At 41.5% G+C, this 20,244-nt stretch overlaps 1 protein-coding gene across 1 annotated transcript; it reads right to left on the reverse strand.

Annotated features, from left to right (window-relative positions):
- Positions 1–43: 43 nt before the first annotated feature.
- LOC128496917 (succinate dehydrogenase [ubiquinone] flavoprotein subunit A, mitochondrial) lies at positions 44–20,209 on the reverse strand. The gene is made up of 15 exons (XM_053466747.1): positions 20,081–20,209; positions 18,063–18,152; positions 16,786–16,947; positions 16,211–16,354; positions 14,646–14,810; positions 14,337–14,485; positions 13,764–13,888; positions 13,442–13,610; positions 12,691–12,886; positions 11,937–12,108; positions 11,036–11,154; positions 10,394–10,505; positions 2,182–2,312; positions 1,649–1,759; positions 44–293 (listed from the first exon to the last, which is right to left on the reverse strand). The coding sequence occupies exons 1-15, from the start codon at positions 20,138–20,140 to the stop codon at positions 207–209; spliced, it is 1,992 nt and encodes a 663-aa protein (XP_053322722.1). The 5' UTR covers positions 20,141–20,209; the 3' UTR covers positions 44–206.
- Positions 20,210–20,244: the final 35 nt, after the last annotated feature.

Raw genomic sequence — 20,244 nt, forward strand, 5'->3', positions numbered from 1 at the left:
ACAGTAAAAAAACATTGCAAAATTAAATCGAAAACGGACAACATTGAAACTCAAAAATAAACAGATTTTAATGAGAAATAGTTATATATTTCAATGCTCTTCAAGGTTACCAAGCACCAGCATTATGTGCAAAATGCTGGACCACACCGTTATACTTTGCCAAGTGCTAAATGAAACATTTCACAACATGTTTAGCAGAAATATTATTAATAAGAACGGATGGCTGGGGGAACTGACGCACAGTCTTCTTCATTTAAGGTTGAGTCAATGACAGGTCTGTACTGCAAGGTAACCTAAAAAAAAAGAAAAAACATTTTTTATTATCAAATATTATGTAATCCGTTTTAAAAAAAATGAAAGTGAAAACTGAAAATGTTGCAGCCAGTTTTTTTGTTATACCAAATCTTACTGTAGTATTATTCTTGGAAAGAAACTATAATGTTTCTTAATCTCATAATGAAACAAGATTTGCATATAATATACTGTCACTGGCCACTTTATTAGGTACACCTTGCTAGTACCAGGTTGGACCCCCTTTTGCCTTCAGAACTGCCTTCATTCTTCATGGTATACTTTCTACAAGGTGCTGGAAACATTCCTCAGAGATTTTGGTCCATATGGACAAGATGGCATCACGCAGTTGCTGCAGATTTGTTGGCTGCACATCCATGATGTGACCCATCCGTTCCATCACATCCCAAAGGTGCTCTATTGGATTGAGATCTGGTGACCGTGTTGTTTAGGCCAAAGTCTGACCCTGCCATCTGAATGCCGCAGCTGGAATTCAGACTCCTCAGACCAGGCAACATTCTTCCAGTCTTTCATTGTCCAATTTTAGTGAGCCTGGGGGCCCCAATTGTAGCCTCAGTTTTGTGTTCTTAGCTGACAGGAGTGGCCCCTGGTGTGGTCTTCTGCTGCTGTAGCCCATCTGCTTCAAGGTTCGACATGTTGTGCGTTCAGAAATAGTATTCTGCACACATTGGTTGTAATGAGTGGTTATTTGAGTTACTGTTGCCTTTCTGTCATCTCAAACCAGTCTGCCCATTCTCCTTTGACCTCTGACATCAACAAGGCATTTTCATCCACACAACTGTCGCTCACTGGATATTTTCTCTTTTTCGGACCATTCTCTGTAAACCCTAGAGATGGTTGTGCGTGAAAATCCCAGTAGATCAGCAGTTTCCGAAATACACAGCCCTTCTGGCACCAACAACCATGCCACGTTCAAAGTCACTTAAATCCAATTTCTTCCCTATTCTGATGCTCGATTTGAACTTCAGCAAGTCGTCTTGACCACGTCCACATGCCTAAATGCATTAAGTTGCTGCCATGTGATTGGCCGATTAGCTGTTTGTGTTAACAAGCAATTGAACAGGTGTAGCTAATAAAGTCGCAAGTGGGTGTATGTTGGGAGATCCTTAGAATGGGACATACTTCTTAATTACAATTCATATAATATTTTATATTAAGGAGAAAACAGCGGAGCATCACCTTAGAAGGGAGATATGACCGGAAGTCTAAAACATGAGAAACATGACCAGGGGGGAAAAAAGGCCTGGTTCCCAGATTTTTTTGCCTCGCTCTTAGAGCCAAAATTTGTCAACCCCTTCTTTACAGTCACTTTTAATTACAATATTTTGCTACGTACCTTGCCGTTCTTGTCAACAAATGATAGTGTGTGCTTCCTCCAGTGCTCCTCAAAAGGCTTCTTCTGCTGTCCTTGGAGTGGTTTTGAAAAATCATACTCATCTATCCTAACCTAAATAAAAATATGTATTTTCAGCAAGTAAATATCACTTATAGCAACAAGACATAAAGTGAGCATAATTGAAATATTTACAGTAAAAAAGGGGAAAAATATTGGAGAGCCAGTCTCCTAGATTTTCCTTAAGTCTGATAGCAAAGTGATGGAATGTTACATGGACACAGAGCCACTGTAAATTATATTGACATAAGTAAACAAGGAAAATAGAAAAGGTTTCTACTCACAAACTTAGGCTAAGTGAATAAAGATACCATTAATCAAATCAAATAATAGGATACACTAAAAAAAAAAAAAAAACATGCATTTAAACAAAACAAAACGTACTTGCTAAAATAAGTAAAGGAAAGAAAGCAGACTATTATACTATGTCTATACCAAAATATGCAAATTGAGAAATGAAGTCATGGTGCTCTCACCTTGAAATCCTCTCGGGCATGAGCCCCGCGGCTTTCTTTACGAGCCTCTGCAGCATAAATAGTCTGGAGAGCACACAGCATCAGGTTTTGCAATTCAAGTGTCTCAACCAAGTCTGTGTTCCAGACAATACCTACAATTCAAGAACAAAAACACAACATGATTAAAAAGGGACTGCAACCTAACAAATGGTCCATACAGGATACACAATTCCAGACCGGATGAGTAATCATGAAATGTTTGTTCTTCCTCACACAACATTAACCCCTTCGTGACAAAGGCTGATTTTACTTTTTGTACCCTTTGTGACAATGGCCGTTTTAACATTTCTGCGCTGCTCGTGTTTAGCTGTAATTTTCTTCTTTCCCGTTTACTGAACCCACACACATTAGATATTGTTTTTTTCAGGACAAGAAGGGCTTTCTTTAGATGACATTGTTTGATTGTATCATATTATTTACTATTAAAAAAAGTATAAAATATGGTGAAACATTTAGAAAAAAATGACTGTTTCTAACTTTTAGTTGAAAAATCTTTTACTCATCTATAAAAGGTAATAAAAAAAACCTGCTAAATAGATTCTACTATTTGTCCTGAGTTTAGAAATACCCAATGTTTTTATGTTTTTTTGCTTTTTTCTACACATTATGGGGCAATAAGTACAGGTAGCGTTTTGCTATTTCAAAGCCATTTTTTCCAAATCTGGTAATTCTTCCCCCCATGTGCCATTTCGGGTATCTTTGAAGCCGGCCAATGCAATTTACCCCATCAAGTCATATTTTTGAAAACTAGACAGCCCAGGGTATTCCAAATGCTAGTATTTTAACCCTTTCCAAGCACTTATTCTACCATCAGCCTTTGTCAAACTTTATGGTAGTAATTTTTTTGCATTTGTTTTTTCACACACATTTTACTTCAGGTATGAATAAACAGGTTCTGGTATATGTCACTATCATAAAACACCCCAATATGTGCTTAGCAACATCTCCTGAGTACAGCGATACCTCACATGAATGATTTTGCCTGGCTGTTTGGGGGCAAAAGGGCCACATTTGGGGCATGCACATTTTTCAATGTTGAACTTTGGCATTTGGGGATCCACTGCCCATGCCCTATTTGGTACATCTTTGAGCCAGGCCATTTCAGTGTGCCCAATAAACCCATATATTTTTGAAAACTAGACACCCCAGGGTATTTCAAATGCTAGTATTTTAACTCTTTCCATGCACCATATCTACCACCAGTCTTTGTCAAACTTTGTGGTAGTCATTTTTTTGCATTTGTTTTGTCACACACATTTTACTTCAGGTATGAATTAAAAAGTTCTCGTATATGTCACTATCACAAAACACCCCAATATGTGTTCAGCAACATCTCCTGAGCGCAGTGATACCCCACATGAATAATTTTGCCTGGCTGTTTGGGGCAAAAGGGCCACATTTGGGGCATGCACATTTTTCAATGTTGAACTTTGGCATTTGGGGATCCACTGCCCATGCCCTATTTGGTACATCTTTGAGCCGGGCCATTTCAGTGTGCCCAACAAAACCATGTATTTTTGAAAACTACACACCACAGGGTATTTTAACTCTTTGCATGCACACATTTTACCACCAGCATTGTTTCAAAGTTTGCAGTAGTATTTTTGTGTGTGTATTTTTCCCACACACACCTACTTTATGTATGAATTTACAGCTCCTGGTATATGCCACTGTCACACGACACCCCAATATGCGTTCAACAACATCTCCTGAGTACAGTGATACCCCACATGCATGGGTTTGTCATTTTTTGGGGGAACTAAAAGGCCACATTTGGTACGTGTGCATTTTTCTAATTGGAAATTAGATGTGTGGCCATTCTTCCCCCCGTGTTAATTGGGACCTTGTTGAACCCGGCCAATTCAATTTACCCCATCAAATCATACATTTTTAAAAGTAGATACCCCATCGGCATTTAATATGCCAGTATTTTAACTCTTTCTATGCGAGAATTGTTTTAAGCTAATATGCTAATTTTAGGACTTGCTCACAAAAATATATTATATATATATATATATATATTAGAGCTGAAACAACGAATCGATAAAATCGATAATAATCGATAACGGAAATCATCGATAACGATTTCCGTTATCGATTAATCGAGTGATCAATTCGTTGTTGGAGCACTCGGCTCCTTTTACTTACCTCCGCGAGCGTTCCCCGCTTCTGCTACACGCTCTGCAGTCTCCGCCTTCTTTTAGCTACGTGACGGATGTGACGCGTTCCGGAGGTAAGTATTCTTCATGTCTATGTGCACGGATCGCACAGAGCCACTCGCACAGAGCGAATCGCTCTGTGCGAATGGAGCCACTCGCACAGAGCGGTTCGCTCTGTGCGAGTGGCTCCACTCGCACAGAGCGGTTCGCTCTGTGCGAGTGGCTCCACTCGCACAGAGCGGTTCGCTCTGTGCGAGTGGCTCCATTCGCACAGAGCGGTTCGCTCTGTGCGAGTGGCTCCATTCGCACAGAGCGGTTCGCTCTGTGCGAGTGGCTCCATTCGCACAGAGCGGTTCGCTCTGTGCGAGTGGCTCCATTCGCACAGAGCGGTTCGCTCTGTGCGAGTGGCTCCATTCGCACAGAGCGGTTCGTGAGTGTGGGTGCAGGGCAGAGTGGGGGTGGGGGTGCAGGGCAGAGTGGGGGTGGGGGTGCAGGGCAGAGTGGGGGTGGGGGGTGCAGGGCAGGAGACTGGGTGCAGGGCAGAGTGGGGGTGGGGATGCAGGGTGTGAGTGTGGGTGCAGAGCAGAGTGGGAGACTGGGTGCAGGGCAGAGTGGGGGTGGGGATGCAGGGCAGGGTGTGAGTGTGGGTGCAGGGCAGAGTGTGAGTGTGGGGGCAGGGCAGAATGTGGGGGCAGGGCTGGGTGCAGGGCAGAGTTAGAGACTGGGTGCAGGGGCACAGTGCAAAGTGCTGGGTGCAAAGTGCCAGTGCTGGGTGCAAAGTGCCAGGGCTGGGTGCAAAGTGCCAGGGCTGGGTGCAAAGTGCTGGGTGCAAAGTGCCAGGGCTGGGTGCAAAGTGCAAAGTGCTGGTGCAAAGTGCTGAATGCTGGGTGCAAAGTGCTGGATGCAAAGTGCCAGGGCTGGGGCAAAGTGCTGGGTGCAAAGTGCTGGGTGCAAAGTGCCAGGGCTGGGTGCAAAGTGCTGGGTGCAAAGTGCTGGGTGCAAAGTGCAAAGTGCTGGGGCAAAGTTTCTTGAACAGTAATAGTCCACCTCTTTTCAGAATGTTTGGGGTTATTTTGTTTCATAAATATTGTGTTTGGGTTCTTGTACTTTGAAAATATTGTTTTTTATTACATCATAACAAAATAAGAATGTTAATGTAAATTTTAAGTTGTTTTTTAACATCCAGTTCATTAAATTCTTTTAAATAAACGAAAAATTTGCATATTGTTTTTTTTTATCCGATTAATCGATTAATCGAAAAAATAATCGGCCGATTAATCGATTATTAAAATAATCGTTAGTTGCAGCCCTAATATATATATATATATATATATATATATATATATATATATATATATATATATATATATATATGTTTTTTTTACATTTTTTTTTACATTTTTTTCAACTTGAAGGTTCCCCTGATCAGTGGGACATCAGTGGGAAATTATTTTTACATTTTACTGTTTTTTTACTATTTTTTTCTAATTATTATTAATTTTATTTTATTTTTAATTTATTTTTACTAATCACACTGTGATTAGAAAGCTGGGCTCCATTGACTTGCATGGTTGAATGCAGTACCTGTATTCAACCTGCAAGTGGAGCCAGAGTTCTCTAGAGGGTCTGGAGACCGTCTAGCGAACTTTTTAGTCTTTATTGTTTTTTTTACAGGGCGGCCGCCATCTTGCTTGATGGCGAAGATCACCTGCAGCGGCTTTGACCGCTCTCCGGAGCGGTCACAGTCCATCCCAAGGTAAGTGTTTGGTGTCGCTGGATGCCTGATCGAGGCATTCCAGCGACACCATTTAAGTTTAGGAGGCGATCGTTGATCGGCTCCTAAACGCTTTTAAAACGGGCGTCCACCGCCATACAAAGTATGGCGGATGTTGACGCCCCGGGGAGGGGCCAGAGATGGCCCCTTTGTGCCGATCATGGCGTTGCTGAATGCCTCGAGGTCGAGGCATTACAGCAACGCCGTTTCGGTGCAGAAAGCGAAAATAGTTCGCTTTCTGCACCCGTTTAAAGACGTGCCGGTCCTGGCACGTCAATTGTCGTTATCGACATGATTTTCGGTGACGTTCACGGACCGGCAATTGTCATCAAGGGGTTAAATGAAAGCGGGAATGTGTAAACGACCAAACAGATCAGCTGTGCTTGACCCTAACAGGTTTTTTTTTTGTTTTGTTTTTTTTTTTACTCTTCATTGGCATTAGTTAGGGAGGCTGAGTGGTTAGTGGGCAATTTGGTATTGATACTAGGTAGGGATAAATACAAATAGGTTGTATAATGCTGAAAAGGAATAAGCTATTTCCGCGTCGGCTTCTGATGATACTTCATCAGATGTTGATAAGGGTCAGTTTAGCAACACATCTAGCAGCTCTGATAATGTTGGGCCCCCAAGTTAAGAAGAGCCGCATTGACTCAAGTAGAGCTGAAACAACGAATCGATAAAATCGATAATAATCGATAACGGAAATCATCGATAACGATTTCCGTTATCGATTAATCGAGTGATCAATTCGTTGTTGGAGCACTCGGCTCCTTTTACTTACCTCCGCGAGCGTTCCCCGCTTCTGCTACACGCTCTGCAGTCTCCGCCTTCTTTTAGCTACGTGACGGATGTGACGCGTTCCGGAGGTAAGTATTCTTCATGTCTATGTGCACGGATCGCACAGAGCCACTCGCACAGAGCGAATCGCTCTGTGCGAATGGAGCCACTCGCACAGAGCGGTTCGCTCTGTGCGAGTGGCTCCACTCGCACAGAGCGGTTCGCTCTGTGCGAGTGGCTCCACTCGCACAGAGCGGTTCGCTCTGTGCGAGTGGCTCCATTCGCACAGAGCGGTTCGCTCTGTGCGAGTGGCTCCACTCGCACAGAGCGGTTCGCTCTGTGCGAGTGGCTCCACTCGCACAGAGCGGTTCGCTCTGTGCGAGTGGCTCCATTCGCACAGAGCGGTTCGCTCTGTGCGAGTGGCTCCACTCGCACAGAGCGGTTCGCTCTGTGCGAGTGGCTCCATTCGCACAGAGCGGTTCGCTCTGTGCGAGTGGCTCCATTCGCACAGAGCGGTTCGCTCTGTGCGAGTGGCTCCATTCGCACAGAGCGGTTCGCTCTGTGCGAGTGGCTCCATTCGCACAGAGCGGTTCGCTCTGTGCGAGTGGCTCCATTCGCACAGAGCGGTTCGTGAGTGTGGGTGCAGGGCAGAGTGGGGGTGGGGGTGCAGGGCAGAGTGGGGGTGGGGGTGCAGGGCAGAGTGGGGGTGGGGGGTGCAGGGCAGGAGACTGGGTGCAGGGCAGAGTGGGGGTGGGGATGCAGGGTGTGAGTGTGGGTGCAGAGCAGAGTGGGAGACTGGGTGCAGGGCAGAGTGGGGGTGGGGATGCAGGGCAGGGTGTGAGTGTGGGTGCAGGGCAGAGTGGGTGCAGGGCAGAGTGTGAGTGTGGGGGCAGGGCAGAATGTGGGGGCAGGGCAGAGTTAGAGACTGGGTGCAGGGGCACAGTGCAAAGTGCTGGGTGCAAAGTGCCAGTGCTGGGTGCAAAGTGCCAGGGCTGGGTGCAAAGTGCTGGGTGCAAAGTGCCAGGGCTGGGTGCAAAGTGCTGGTGCAAAGTGCTGAATGCTGGGTGCAAAGTGCTGGATGCAAAGTGCCAGGGCTGGGGCAAAGTGCTGGGTGCAAAGTGCTGGGTGCAAAGTGCCAGGGCTGGGTGCAAAGTGCCAGGGCTGGGTGCAAAGTGCTGGGTGCAAAGTGCTGGGTGCAAAGTGCTGGGTGCAAAGTGCAAAGTGCTGGGGCAAAGTTTCTTGAACAGTAATAGTCCACCTCTTTTCAGAATGTTTGGGGTTATTTTGTTTCATAAATATTGTGTTTGGGTTCTTGTACTTTGAAAATATTGTTTTTTTTTATCCGATTAATCGATTAATCGAAAAAATAATCGGCCGATTAATCGATTATTAAAATAATCGTTAGTTGCAGCCCTAGACTCAAGTATATTACATTTATTTCTATAGCACCAGCAGATCCTATAACGCATTTACAACAGACTCAGTAAAATAAATTAGAATCCCAAACAATAACAATCTGGTACAAAAATAGAAGAGGGCCCTGTTCTTGCAAGCTTACAATCTAGTCGGTGGTTGAGGGGAGGTCAAACAGGAGAGGACTGCTTGGATAGGGATGATTTGGTCGAGTTAGGATGATCCCTGGAAGTTGTTGGTTGTTCAAATGGCTTGATTAGGATGTTGGCTGCAGTAATTCTGAATGAGGGAGTGGGAAGAGGTAATGATAGTAGAAGAGAAGCCCAGAGGAACGAGGAGGGCGGGTAGGGGTGTATTTGGATAGGAGGGTAGATAAATAAGGGTTTGTTAAGGGCTCTGTATGTTAGGAGTTTGAATTTTATTCCGAAGGGTATGGGGGAGGCCGATGTAGTGATCAGGACAGCAGATAGGGAATGGTGACAGAAAGATTATGCTTAGCTGTAGTGTCGAGGACGGACTGGAGCAGTGAAAGGCAGATGAGACCAGTTAGTAGAGAGTTGTAACAATCCAGAATATGAAGGTGCTATATATATTATAATATATTATATATATATATATATATATATATATATATATATATATATAACAATAATAATATCACAAGGGAGTGGGTGAACGTTTTTTGGTTGTTTCTTGTGCGAGGATGAATTTGGGAGATATTCTTCAGGTGAAAGAGGCGGGATTTGGTGAGGAACTGGATGTGAGACATGAAGGAGAGCATAGTCAAGTGTGACACCAAGGCAGGGAACTTGGTCAGTCAGTTGGTAGCCTTGTCAACAGTTATAGAGATGTCTGGAGTTGTGGAACGGAGGTGATAATTATAACACTATCAGCTCAGTCTTTGAGATGTTAAACTTCAGATGCAGCACCATCCATGATCCAAGTACTGATCCCTGCAGATATGGCTTTTTCAGATATTCCCCCTTCCACTGCCAATGCCAGCATTCATCGGGAAGTGTCCAAATCTAACCCATGTCAGTTTATGACACTGTTCATGAGTGATATCCTCTCAAAACAACCACTTTATGTGCCAAGGCAAGCGTCCTGGAATCCCACCAGTGTTTGAGAGTTAATAAACTGGCCATTATGATAATGGGAATAATTAAAAAGCCCTCTTTAAATTCTTCCACATAATACGACAAAGGCATAGATTATATTCTCCTTCACTTTTTGCATTTTATTGACAATAAAAAAGACAAATCTCTTAAGAACAAAGGGGAGGTTGGTGATGAAATGCTTCCCTGAAAAGTATCAAAATGACCCTAGCTGAATACCCTGGGTTGTCTGCTGTTTGTAAGTATATACTTTTATTGGGGTAAATAGAATTGGGGGTTGCAAAACCAATATCCCCAAATGGGATAATGGCCCAGAGAAGCAATTTCTGAAAAATCCACATTTGAAAAAGAAAATGTGCATGTTCCAGTTTTGGCCCCATAGCTTCCCCAAAACATGCCAAATGTATATGCATGTGAGCCATCGCTGTACATTTTTTCCGTTTGGTGCTAGCCGTGTACAATTGATATACATATATAACACCACTTTTTAAAATGTTATTCATACAAAAGAATGTATCACATATACGAATATGGCTTCAAAAGAAAGCCCTACTTGTGTTGAAAAAAAATGATATCATTTGTATGGGTACACTAAGAAAATAATTACAATTGGGGGGAGGGGAACCCAGCAAAAACATGAAAATTGCACTGGTCTGGTAGTGTCTACTCACCCTGGTCCTGAACATTAACTTCAATATTGAGTGTAAGACTTCAATGTACTGGTACAGGTCAGGAGAAAGTAAAACTAATTATTGCCACCCATCAGGCTATATCAGGAGCAAAGCACAGCCTACTGAACATATTGCATTATTTCTAGGTTAATGCAAATATCGCAATTAAGCAGCACCCAGCACAAAAACTCTGAAGAGATGAAACTGGCTATCACTCAGAATCTGTTCCATCATATGGCACAAACAAACATAATGTATACCTACCTCTGTCAAATGTTTTTATATCATCCATGGCAGCATTAACTTGACTCAGCTTTTCACACCCTTCTTGTAATATAGAACCAGTTCTGAAGACCGCAGCATGATCCTGCATAGTCTAATGTCCCAATGGAGAAGAAGAAAAAAAAAAAGTATAAAATGATTCACAACAATCACATTGTATTTGGATGCATTTTTTCAATGTTAAACAAATATTAAGAACAAATTAAAGAGCAGTGATGCTTAGATTTCCCTTTAGGGATCCTTGAAGCCAACAGTTCACTGACAAAGAGAAATAGACATACATTGGTTAAAGGGAACGGTATTAGGAAATTAAGTATTGGAATGTGCACTAACAACATTAATCTCATCAACCACAATATAAGTATTTAAGTCAATTGCCTTAGCAGCTGTAAAGAGTTATATTTGAACTTTTAGCTGCCCAGTGATGAGAAGCCTTGTTCATTTTATGTCTTAACGCACTACTCTTTAACGGTATACTAAAGCACAGTTTATTTGCCTGTCCACAATCAACTTCTCCCTACAAACCTCAATGACACTCAATGACAAGAATCTTCTGAGATATCACCATTTTTCTGGGCTTATAAGACATTCTGCAGTTTATGACACTGAAGAACAGGTACCGACCTTCTGCATGTTACGTCTAAGCTCAGAGGTTCTTGTGCTTCCATTGGCAAAACGTAATTTATCCAGATTTGCAACAGATTCCTCTCCAGCATTTGGTTTAATGGATGGTATGGGCTCACCTAAAACATTAAAATGCCACATTTATTAATACAACGCTAAATTTGTATTAAGACCACTGAAGCAAAATAAAATGCAAATGTACGAAACACTCCAATTTCTCTATAAGTTGAACACCGTCCATGCAGAAATAAACACATGGATTGACGGGCATAAGGCTATCCTTATACTTACAATAAGACAAGACCAGGGATCAAACACAGTTTTAGGTATATACCTAAGGAGAAAAAATGGCCCAACTAGTTGGCCTGAATGGTTATTTGCCGTCAAATACTATAATAAGAATGAGTTAACATTGTAAAAAATCTGTTCAAACGGCATTCTATTTAAACAAGGCTATAAGATGCACTTGAACATGCCCCTTATTCACAACAGCTCCAAAATGTAGAACTGGGTAGATGCAAATGCATCTATAATAAATTATATATATATATATATATATATTTATATTTATATATTATAGATGCATTTGCATCTACCCAGTTCTACATTTTGGAGCTGTTGTGAATAAGGGGCATGTTCAAGTGAAAACCCCTGGCACTAAAAAGGACCTTTTAATTAGCCCCTGCATAGCAAAAGTTACACATTTGAAGGCCCATTTACAAAATTACTCCAAGGTATGGCCTATAAAATGTAAAAGAACTGTGCAATACATCCATTTTGTATAAAACAAAAAGATCCATGTTATATAGCATGGTGCATTAAGTATAATCAAATGCGAATTCCATCATCATTTCGCAGATAAGCTAGCCACAAGTACATCCCTATTTATTATAGCTCTTACCAGGCTTGCATGACTCTGCAATGCTCAGAGCACAGGCACGACCAAAGACAACCAGGTCCAGGAGGGAGTTTGCACCAAGTCTGTTGGCTCCATGTACAGAAGCTGATGCAGCCTCGCCACATGCATATAGACCAGGAACCACTTTGTCTTCCCCATCGACGTGAATAATAGCCTGGAATTTAACAAATAAAATGTATCATTGTATGAATAGATGTTCAGGCATACAATAAGATTAGATTCACAACACCATGGATGGCAGATTTAAAGGATAACTGTTGCCATTACAGCTTTTAGCATAACTACAGTCATTAAGTAAAAAAAACCCTAGTGGCTATGCATTTGTTTGTAGTGCTTTTGCGTCCATCTCTTAAATGTGCCAGTCACAGAATGCAGCTAGATGTGTATAGTACAAAAAGCGAAACATGTGATTCATGTTAAATCAGGGAACTAAGCCCGAGTGCATGACTAAAGATCAAGATAGTTTTCTTAAGGTATCACAAGGCTTAGTTTAAAAGAAAATAAAAAACTGTATTAAGCACATTTGATTGTGGACACATCCTAAATATTTGTGTAGGCAAGCCCAGAAAAATATTTCATGTACGCAATCTTATCTACAGTGTTCTCGCAGTCTGCCTATGGTTCTCTTGAAAGCTAACACTGTTATAGTATATTGTACTAGTACGAACATGGTAATATTCATGCCACCATTCAGATTACAGCAAAGCATAGGCAGCAATCACAGTGCTTGGTGTACCTGGCCTTTGTAATTTGTTGGGATCCCACCCATGTTATAATGGACGGTTGGGAGGACAGGAATAGGCTCCTTTGTGACGTCGACACCTGCAAAGATCATGGCCGTTTCAGAAATTCCTGGCAGGCGAGTAGCCAGCTGCTGGGGTGGGAGGTGATGAAGCTGAAGATAGACATGATCCTTGTCTGGGCCGCAGCCTCTGCAAAGCAAACGTATTTGTTTAATGAAACTAAATGGCAAATTACAAAAATCAACTAAATGGACAGAAATATATATATTTCCCTACATCAAGTGATTAACACAGAAAGTATGGGGTGAGCAGAAGTTCTATGTTAACACATCACCAACTACTGTACATAAAAAAGACATTTCCATTGACCATACTGGTTTTGTGAGACCCAAGAGGAGTATTCACTATTTTATCTTGTAAGCATTTTAGATTTTTTATTACTGTGATGTTTCATGACTATGTAGTGCTCTGCATAACATTATTTGTTATTCATATAGCTTACAGATTGTGCTATATTGTGTATATTTTAAAATGTACACAACTGATCATCATTGGTTTCTTCATAATATAAGTAAAATGTCTTTATATGCACTAGCTGGTGGCATGTTAATTCAACATAGAACTTCTACTTATATGGAAGCTTTTTGTTTTGTTTGATTTTCACAGTGAATGGGGATAGTCACAATTTAAGTTGTGTATACAAGGAAAACAGCTTTATAAAGTCATATGCTACTGAACACAAACCTTCCTTCACGAATTTCAATGGTCATAGAACGGGACACCACGTCACGTGAAGCCAGGTCCTTTGCTACCGGTGCATATCGTTCCATAAACCGTTCCCCTTCACTGTTGATAAGAATACCTCCCTCTCCACGACAGCCCTCTGTTATTAGGCAGCCAGCTCCATAAATACCTGAAATTATAGATTTGAAATTAAGTTGTTGCTCGCACTTTCTCAGCCGTCTAAAAAGATGGCATATTTATTAACCCAGAAAGCTGGCGACACAAAACGCTACAAATTTTCGAAATGGTACTTAATGCCTTGTTTGTTTGTTTTTTAAACTACCTGTTGGGTGAAACTGTACAAATTCCAAGTCTTGGCAGGGAAGCCCAGCTCTTGTCACCATGGCTGTGCCATCACCAGTGCTGGTATGGGCAGAAGTGCAGCTGAAATAGGTTCGGCCATATCCCCTGGGAGAACAAGACAATATTATAGAGTCAAAGGATGCTTTCTGCTATAATAAGGACTACAGGTAAATACATTTATTTACCCTGTAATGTATATATATACGAGTACATAATCATCTAAATCTGACAGTGTTCACTGTATTACAGTAACACATCCCCTACCTTTTTATTAAGGGGAATCATGGAGGACAGTTGTAAGATCACACATAGATTTACATTACGTTACAACATGTAGGTTTTAAGCATGCTTCCTGCTTTCAGTAGAGGCAGTCAGACTATTACACTATTTACACTCCAGTTTATTTTACTGTCCGTGAAACTGCGTGCCCCTGTCAACAGAGAGCCTGCTCCCTTTGATCCCCGGTTCAACTGGCTCTGCCCTAGTTATTGTGGAGATCATCTGCGCTCTGTTCACCAAACATAAAAAATAACCAGTAAGGTGATATGTTACCCAGTAGCAATAACCGTGTTCTTTGCCCTGAAACGATGTATGGATCCATCCTCCATGCATAGTGCGATTACACCACGACACTCCCCATTTTCCATCAACAGGTCCAAAGCAAAATACTCCACAAAGTAGCTGGTGTCATATCTCAGTGACTGCAAATGAATACGATACATCACATATAATAAACACAAATATGGATCCGCTGAGCACACTGACACAGCACACACAATTTACACAAGCAAACGTTTCTTAAAGTGATAAAATATGCGTTACTATCATTACTGTGGGAACAGCGCTTTGATGTTTTCTTACCCTCCCATACAAAGTATGAAGCAACGAGTGTCCGGTCCTGTCAGCCACACAGCAGCATCGGTGAGCCTGCCCTCCTTTTCCGTACTTAAGAGACTGTCCTCCAAAAGCACGCTGGTAGATCTTCCCTTCTTCTGTCCGGCTGAAAGGCATTCCATAATTCTCCAGCTGCGTCAGGCACAAAATAATTACTGCAGACTCTGAGTTTAACATACGTAAATGCTTAAAACATTGGGTTATACACAGGCTTTTTAAAAAAAATAATGCTTGAATAACAACTGTCTTGAGCTATTCTGATCCTCACAAGGACAAAAGGGAAGTCATTGACAGAAAAGTCATCTCACATGCCAGCATCTTGCTGCAACAACACGTGTATTCCCAAAATACTTAGCAAGGATAGAATCTGCCACATTGGTTCTCAGCATGCTGATGGACTCTTTTATTGGACAGTCCAGCACTGAAGCAATCCTCTACAATGAAGATTACCGAATTTGCTCAATTATAAGACGACCCCCCAAAAAATGAATATGAATTTAAGAAGAAAAGAAAAAGCCTGAATATAAGACGTGGAAAAATATAGAATATAGACCCTATAGGAAAAAAGTTTTACTAGTAAATATGAATTCACATGTAAACTATTTTTTTTTCATATTTAATAAAAACTATGATTGAGAAAATTATTTTTTTGTTTTTATTTCCTTTTATTTGCCACTCTTCCCCAGTTATGCACATCTTCCCTACAGAAAGGCCTTTTAACCCCTATTTGCCCCTCTACCTCCCAGATATTCCTTGCAACCCACTATGACACTCTGCCTCCCTTACATGCCTTTTAACCCACTATTTGCCACACTGTCTCCCAGATATTCCTTATACACCACTTTAGCTCATTCCAATGGGGCAGCCGGTGGAGGTCTGTGCGATGCGCGCAGACAACCTCCACTGCTGCTGACCGGTACTGACCGCTAGGCTTCTACGACTGAGCACCGGTAGGTCATGTCATGCCGGTGGTCTGTCATAGAAGTCCCAGCAACAGTGCCGGCAGCAGCAGAAGTTGTCTGTGTGCATCCCACAAACGTTCAGGGTTTCGAAAGCGTACATACGAATGGTTGCTACTAACTAGAACGGGAATGGTTCTATGCATGTCCAAGAAGTATACATGCAAATGCATCATTAGATAGCCGAGGGAGGAGACATTTTTAAACAAAAAAAAATTCCAGCACCAATTTGCAGTCAGTAAAAGGCATTGAAGTTTCTTCAAAAATATCACCATATATGCTGGAGTGGACCTTTTGTTAAACACCAAGAACACCTGAAACTGAATATTTGCAAGGAACAGCATGACATAATGTCTATATACGCCATCACTTGCTTTGTCTGTATTAAAACAAAAAAGATGCAAAATTCACTATTTAAGTGCTGTTAAACACATATATTAAATAAATGGATCAAACAAGAAATCTAGATTCTAGATTCGAAAAGTTAAAATCTCCTGTCCCTCTTTTGCGGCAAAGATATAGTGTTTTCTCTATATTAATTACTATGCAAGCACACATTGTCCAAAAACTCACCTCAATTACGGAAGCAGGTGCTTGCTCGGTCATGTAATGGATGGCATCCTGGTCACCAAGCCAGTCAGAACCTTTCACTGTGTCATAGAAGTGCCACCTCCAGTCATCAGCTTCCATGTTTCCAAGAGCAGCATTTATACCACCCTAAGTTAAATTATATATTTAGAAATAAATACTTTAGTTGGTGAAATAATAAGTAAAATGGGACTGCAGCGAGTGTGCATAGTTGGTCAATCACTACTTTTTATGCCAGAAAACATTTAGAAGACCTTATATGTGTTGAGAACCAGCAAGCACTTCAAGTTGCAACTTCAAATTTTAGGCAAGTCTAAACAACAGCATAACAAACAGAAGCTCACGCGGAAGTTAAAATTAGTGAATAATTTAGCTGCTTTATTTATGTGCTATTCCTGTGCCACAGTTTGAGTATTGCCTACACGGCAGTTTTCACCTAAAACAAGTAGTGTTGGTGCTTTTGTTTAATATGTAAATATTAAGTTTGCAGATGAAGCAAGACATTTGAACTCGCTGACTTCACTAAAGTTGAATTGTGAGACTTCCTTTGGTTCACTAACCTGGGCTGCAACGGTGTGAGATCTTGTAGGAAAGAGCTTGCTGATACAGGCCGTGTTGAACCCTGCCTCAGACAAGCCAAATGCTGCTCGAAGCCCAGCTCCACCTGCCCCAACAACAACCGCATCAAATTCATGGTCTACAACGGGATACTGGGTTGAAATCTGACAGGAGAGAAAATATCAAAGAAAGCATTATTAATAATACTCCTATATGAAATGTGCTTTTCCTATTCGTTCAACAGATCACACCTAGTGATTTTTCCCTGTGTGTGCTTCCCTCAGTGGGGCGTTCAGGCCGCCTCCTACTACTTTTTGTTTAGTTTTGCCAAAATGTTGTTCACAATATTTTATACGTTTTAACCTGTTCAGTCCCCTTAGGACACACTGGTTCATCCATGAAATCTGTGCCAAGGAACCTTTACCTGTCGGCAGAAGCCAGTATTGCTGGGTCCTGCTGACCGATCGTGTGCTACATTCACTTCCAGAAGGTGTCAATGCCGACAACCACCAGAAGTTCACTCGTGGAACACATGCTGCTTGATAGCACGTATTGCGACCTTGGCTTGGTATAAAGAGATCCCTAATTTCCCACTTCTTAATAAGTGATTGAACTGTACCGACTGGCATTTTCAAGGCTATCTTTTTATATCATTTCCCATCTTTATAAAGTTCCATTACCTTGTTACGCAAGTCTTTTGACAGTTCTTTTCTGCTCCTCATGGCTCAGTATCTAGCCTGGTCAGTGCATCCACGTGAGAGCCAACAAACTGATTGACTTTTTATACACAGGCACTAATTGCAATTTAAAAAGCCACAGGTATGGGAAATGAACCTTTAATTGCCATTTTAACCTGTGTGTGTCTGTAACAAGACCAAACATTCACGGGTATGTAAACTTTTGATCGGGGCCATTTGGGTGATATCTGTCATGATTTAAAGGAAGCCAAAAAACTATGTGATAAGAAATGGCTTCATATGATCACTAGCCTTAAATTAAAGACAGGTTTTTTTGCATGATCAGTCATATTTTCAAACTCAATGCCAACATTTCACAATTTCTGCCAGGGTATGCAAACGTTTGAACATAACTGTATATCAATACATATACACTGCAAGAAGCTCCACCAGGTAAGAAAATGGTTATAGTGTTTATGAAAGGAAAAATATGATGTGTTATTATATACACATATAATAATGACTGAAGGAACACCACTCTTCTAACTGAATACTAGAAAGGCTTTTGTTAATTGTACAGAAGACAATTGCCTTTTACTTACCGAATCTGAAACTTTAGCAGATGCATCCTTTTTCCCATACACAGTGAAGTGAAAAGTGCGTGAAACGGCTGGGGATATGGCAGACCATTTCTGGAAGAGGAGAAAAAAAAATGCAACTTCTCTTACTTTGTATTCGCCCTTTTCTTTACACAAGCATTAACTAAAGCTCTTCTGATCGTCTACCTTCTGGACAGTTTTAGCAGGTCTCCCTCATAGCCCTCTTGCATCTTTGCAATTCATCATGAATGTTACTGTCAGGCTTATATTTCTTAGCCATCGGTCTACTAACACATCTCCCACTTGTCAATGCCCTCACAAGCTATCAGGTTTTAATTTGAAATGCTAATTCTCACCTACAAAGCTCTTTATACCTCCTCGCTTACCTCTAAAAAGGCACCTACCAGGACCCTCCACTCATCTAATAATCTTCACACGTCTTCTGCTCCAGTCTCTAAAAGATTTCTCAAGGGTTAACCTATCTCTTGGAGTGTCCTTCCCTGTTTTATAAAACGTACTAATTTCCAGACTTTTAAAAGGGAAAGTTTAATGTAATTAATCCATGCGTCCTTTAATATTCATTCGTAATAATAACAACAAAATACCAGAGCTAGGAGACTCAGCGCTCCCACTGAAATCAAACATTAGCACCCATGCGTCCTTCTATATTTTAAGCTTCCGTGAGCTGGGCCCCCATATTGTTATTTTAAGTCCGGGTTGTTGTGATGTGCCATATGCGGTCTATAAATCATAAGCAACAGTCCGAGTAAATAATAGTGAACATGCAGCATGGTCTCGTAGATAAGTCGGGGCACCACAATCATAGTGAGATGGCAGAGCTAGCCAAAATACAGAGATACAGATAAATAGGAAGGATAGCACAATCTAAGGTACCTGAACGCGGCAAATACAAGGGATACAAGTGACCGTGATCACGTTGCCACAACCTTTTTTTTTTCTTTTTTAAAACCCCTTTGAGATCTAAGGACATTCTATTACCTCTAAATGGCCACACGGCGTAATAGTACGCACTATGACTTTTGCTACAACAAAAATGTTTACTCGCCAGTATATGGGAGATGAGGCCGTCGCTAGAAAGCATGGGGTCTCCCCTACCAGCATTGCTGGCTACTGGGTTCATAGATATATATATATATATATAACATTTATGTGGGTTCATTAAACAAGAAAAAGGGCAATCACAACTGAACAAAGATATGGAGCAGTATTAGGCAGTATACAGAGCCAGCTCAGCTCTTTTTGCTGGAGAACCCTGTCAGTGTTGGTCCTTCATAATGTATACTGATGTTAGGGCCTTAAACCCACAACTCTCCCGCAAGCTCTCCCTTGGGTGAATAAACCACAAAAAAGCCTGACATTTTCAATAATGACCATTTCTTGTATCTAGTTTTTTTATTATTATTTAAAAACATGGTTTGTTAAATAACCCACACCTTACAAATCCTGTGTGTCATTAAAGGGTATTGGGTCCTTGAATTCATTTTATGAAAATAAGGAAGTTATCAAGGTCATACAGATCAGAACCGGGATCAATACACAAACATAACGATTACAAAGTAATGAGAGGTCAAATTCTATTTTATTAATAATGACAATTCTGGTTTCTCTGCCTACTGCCAAAAAGCATATTCCCTGACACCGCATGTGAAGGGTGCCGTCCTGTCAAAGTTTAAAAAATCTCCCGCAGGCATTACCCGGACCACCGTTCTATCAAGACCATCACCAACCAATTAAACGCAAAGGTCACATTATAGGCTCGCCTAAACGTAGCCAATCACACTTGCCACCTAGGCAAAAGTAAAGTCATGTGACATTATCTGTCCAACCACAAAAAACGAAAGGAGGTGACCTTCATCGGCCTCCGCCCCGTATTATTATACAACCCTAATATTATAAAACCGAAAACCCGTTATAGCCCCTAATACTCCAAAAACTTTCCCCCCGTAACAGTGACATAACGACTTATACTGCCACATAGCAATCCTGGGAATGAAACTCACCTGTCCACCCAACAACTTCGTCCCAAGAAGCCTGGAAGCGGCTGCACTCAGCGCTGCCATGTTGCATAAAACAGCCAGAGCGACTGTCAGTCAGAAGTTCAAGGCGCACGCGCGAATGTCAATGTCGTAGCACCACCTCTTCCAAAGCGAAATGTTATAACAGA

The sequence above is a fragment of the Spea bombifrons genome, chromosome 5, assembly GCF_027358695.1.
Source record: "Spea bombifrons isolate aSpeBom1 chromosome 5, aSpeBom1.2.pri, whole genome shotgun sequence".
Lineage (NCBI taxonomy): Eukaryota > Metazoa > Chordata > Amphibia > Anura > Pelobatidae > Spea > Spea bombifrons.

Coding starts and splice junctions, on each gene's coding strand:
- LOC128496917 (XM_053466747.1), bottom strand. CDS start 20,140: ATGGCAGCGCTGAGTGCAGCCGCTTCCAGGCTTCTTGGGACGAAGTTG. Junction 16,948..18,062: donor CTGCTAAAGTTTCAGATTCG/GTAAGTAAAAGG, acceptor CTCTCCTGTCAG/ATTTCAACCCAGTATCCCGT. Junction 11,155..11,936: donor TGCAGAGTCATGCAAGCCTG/GTAAGAGCTATA, acceptor TTAATGTTTTAG/GTGAGCCCATACCATCCATT.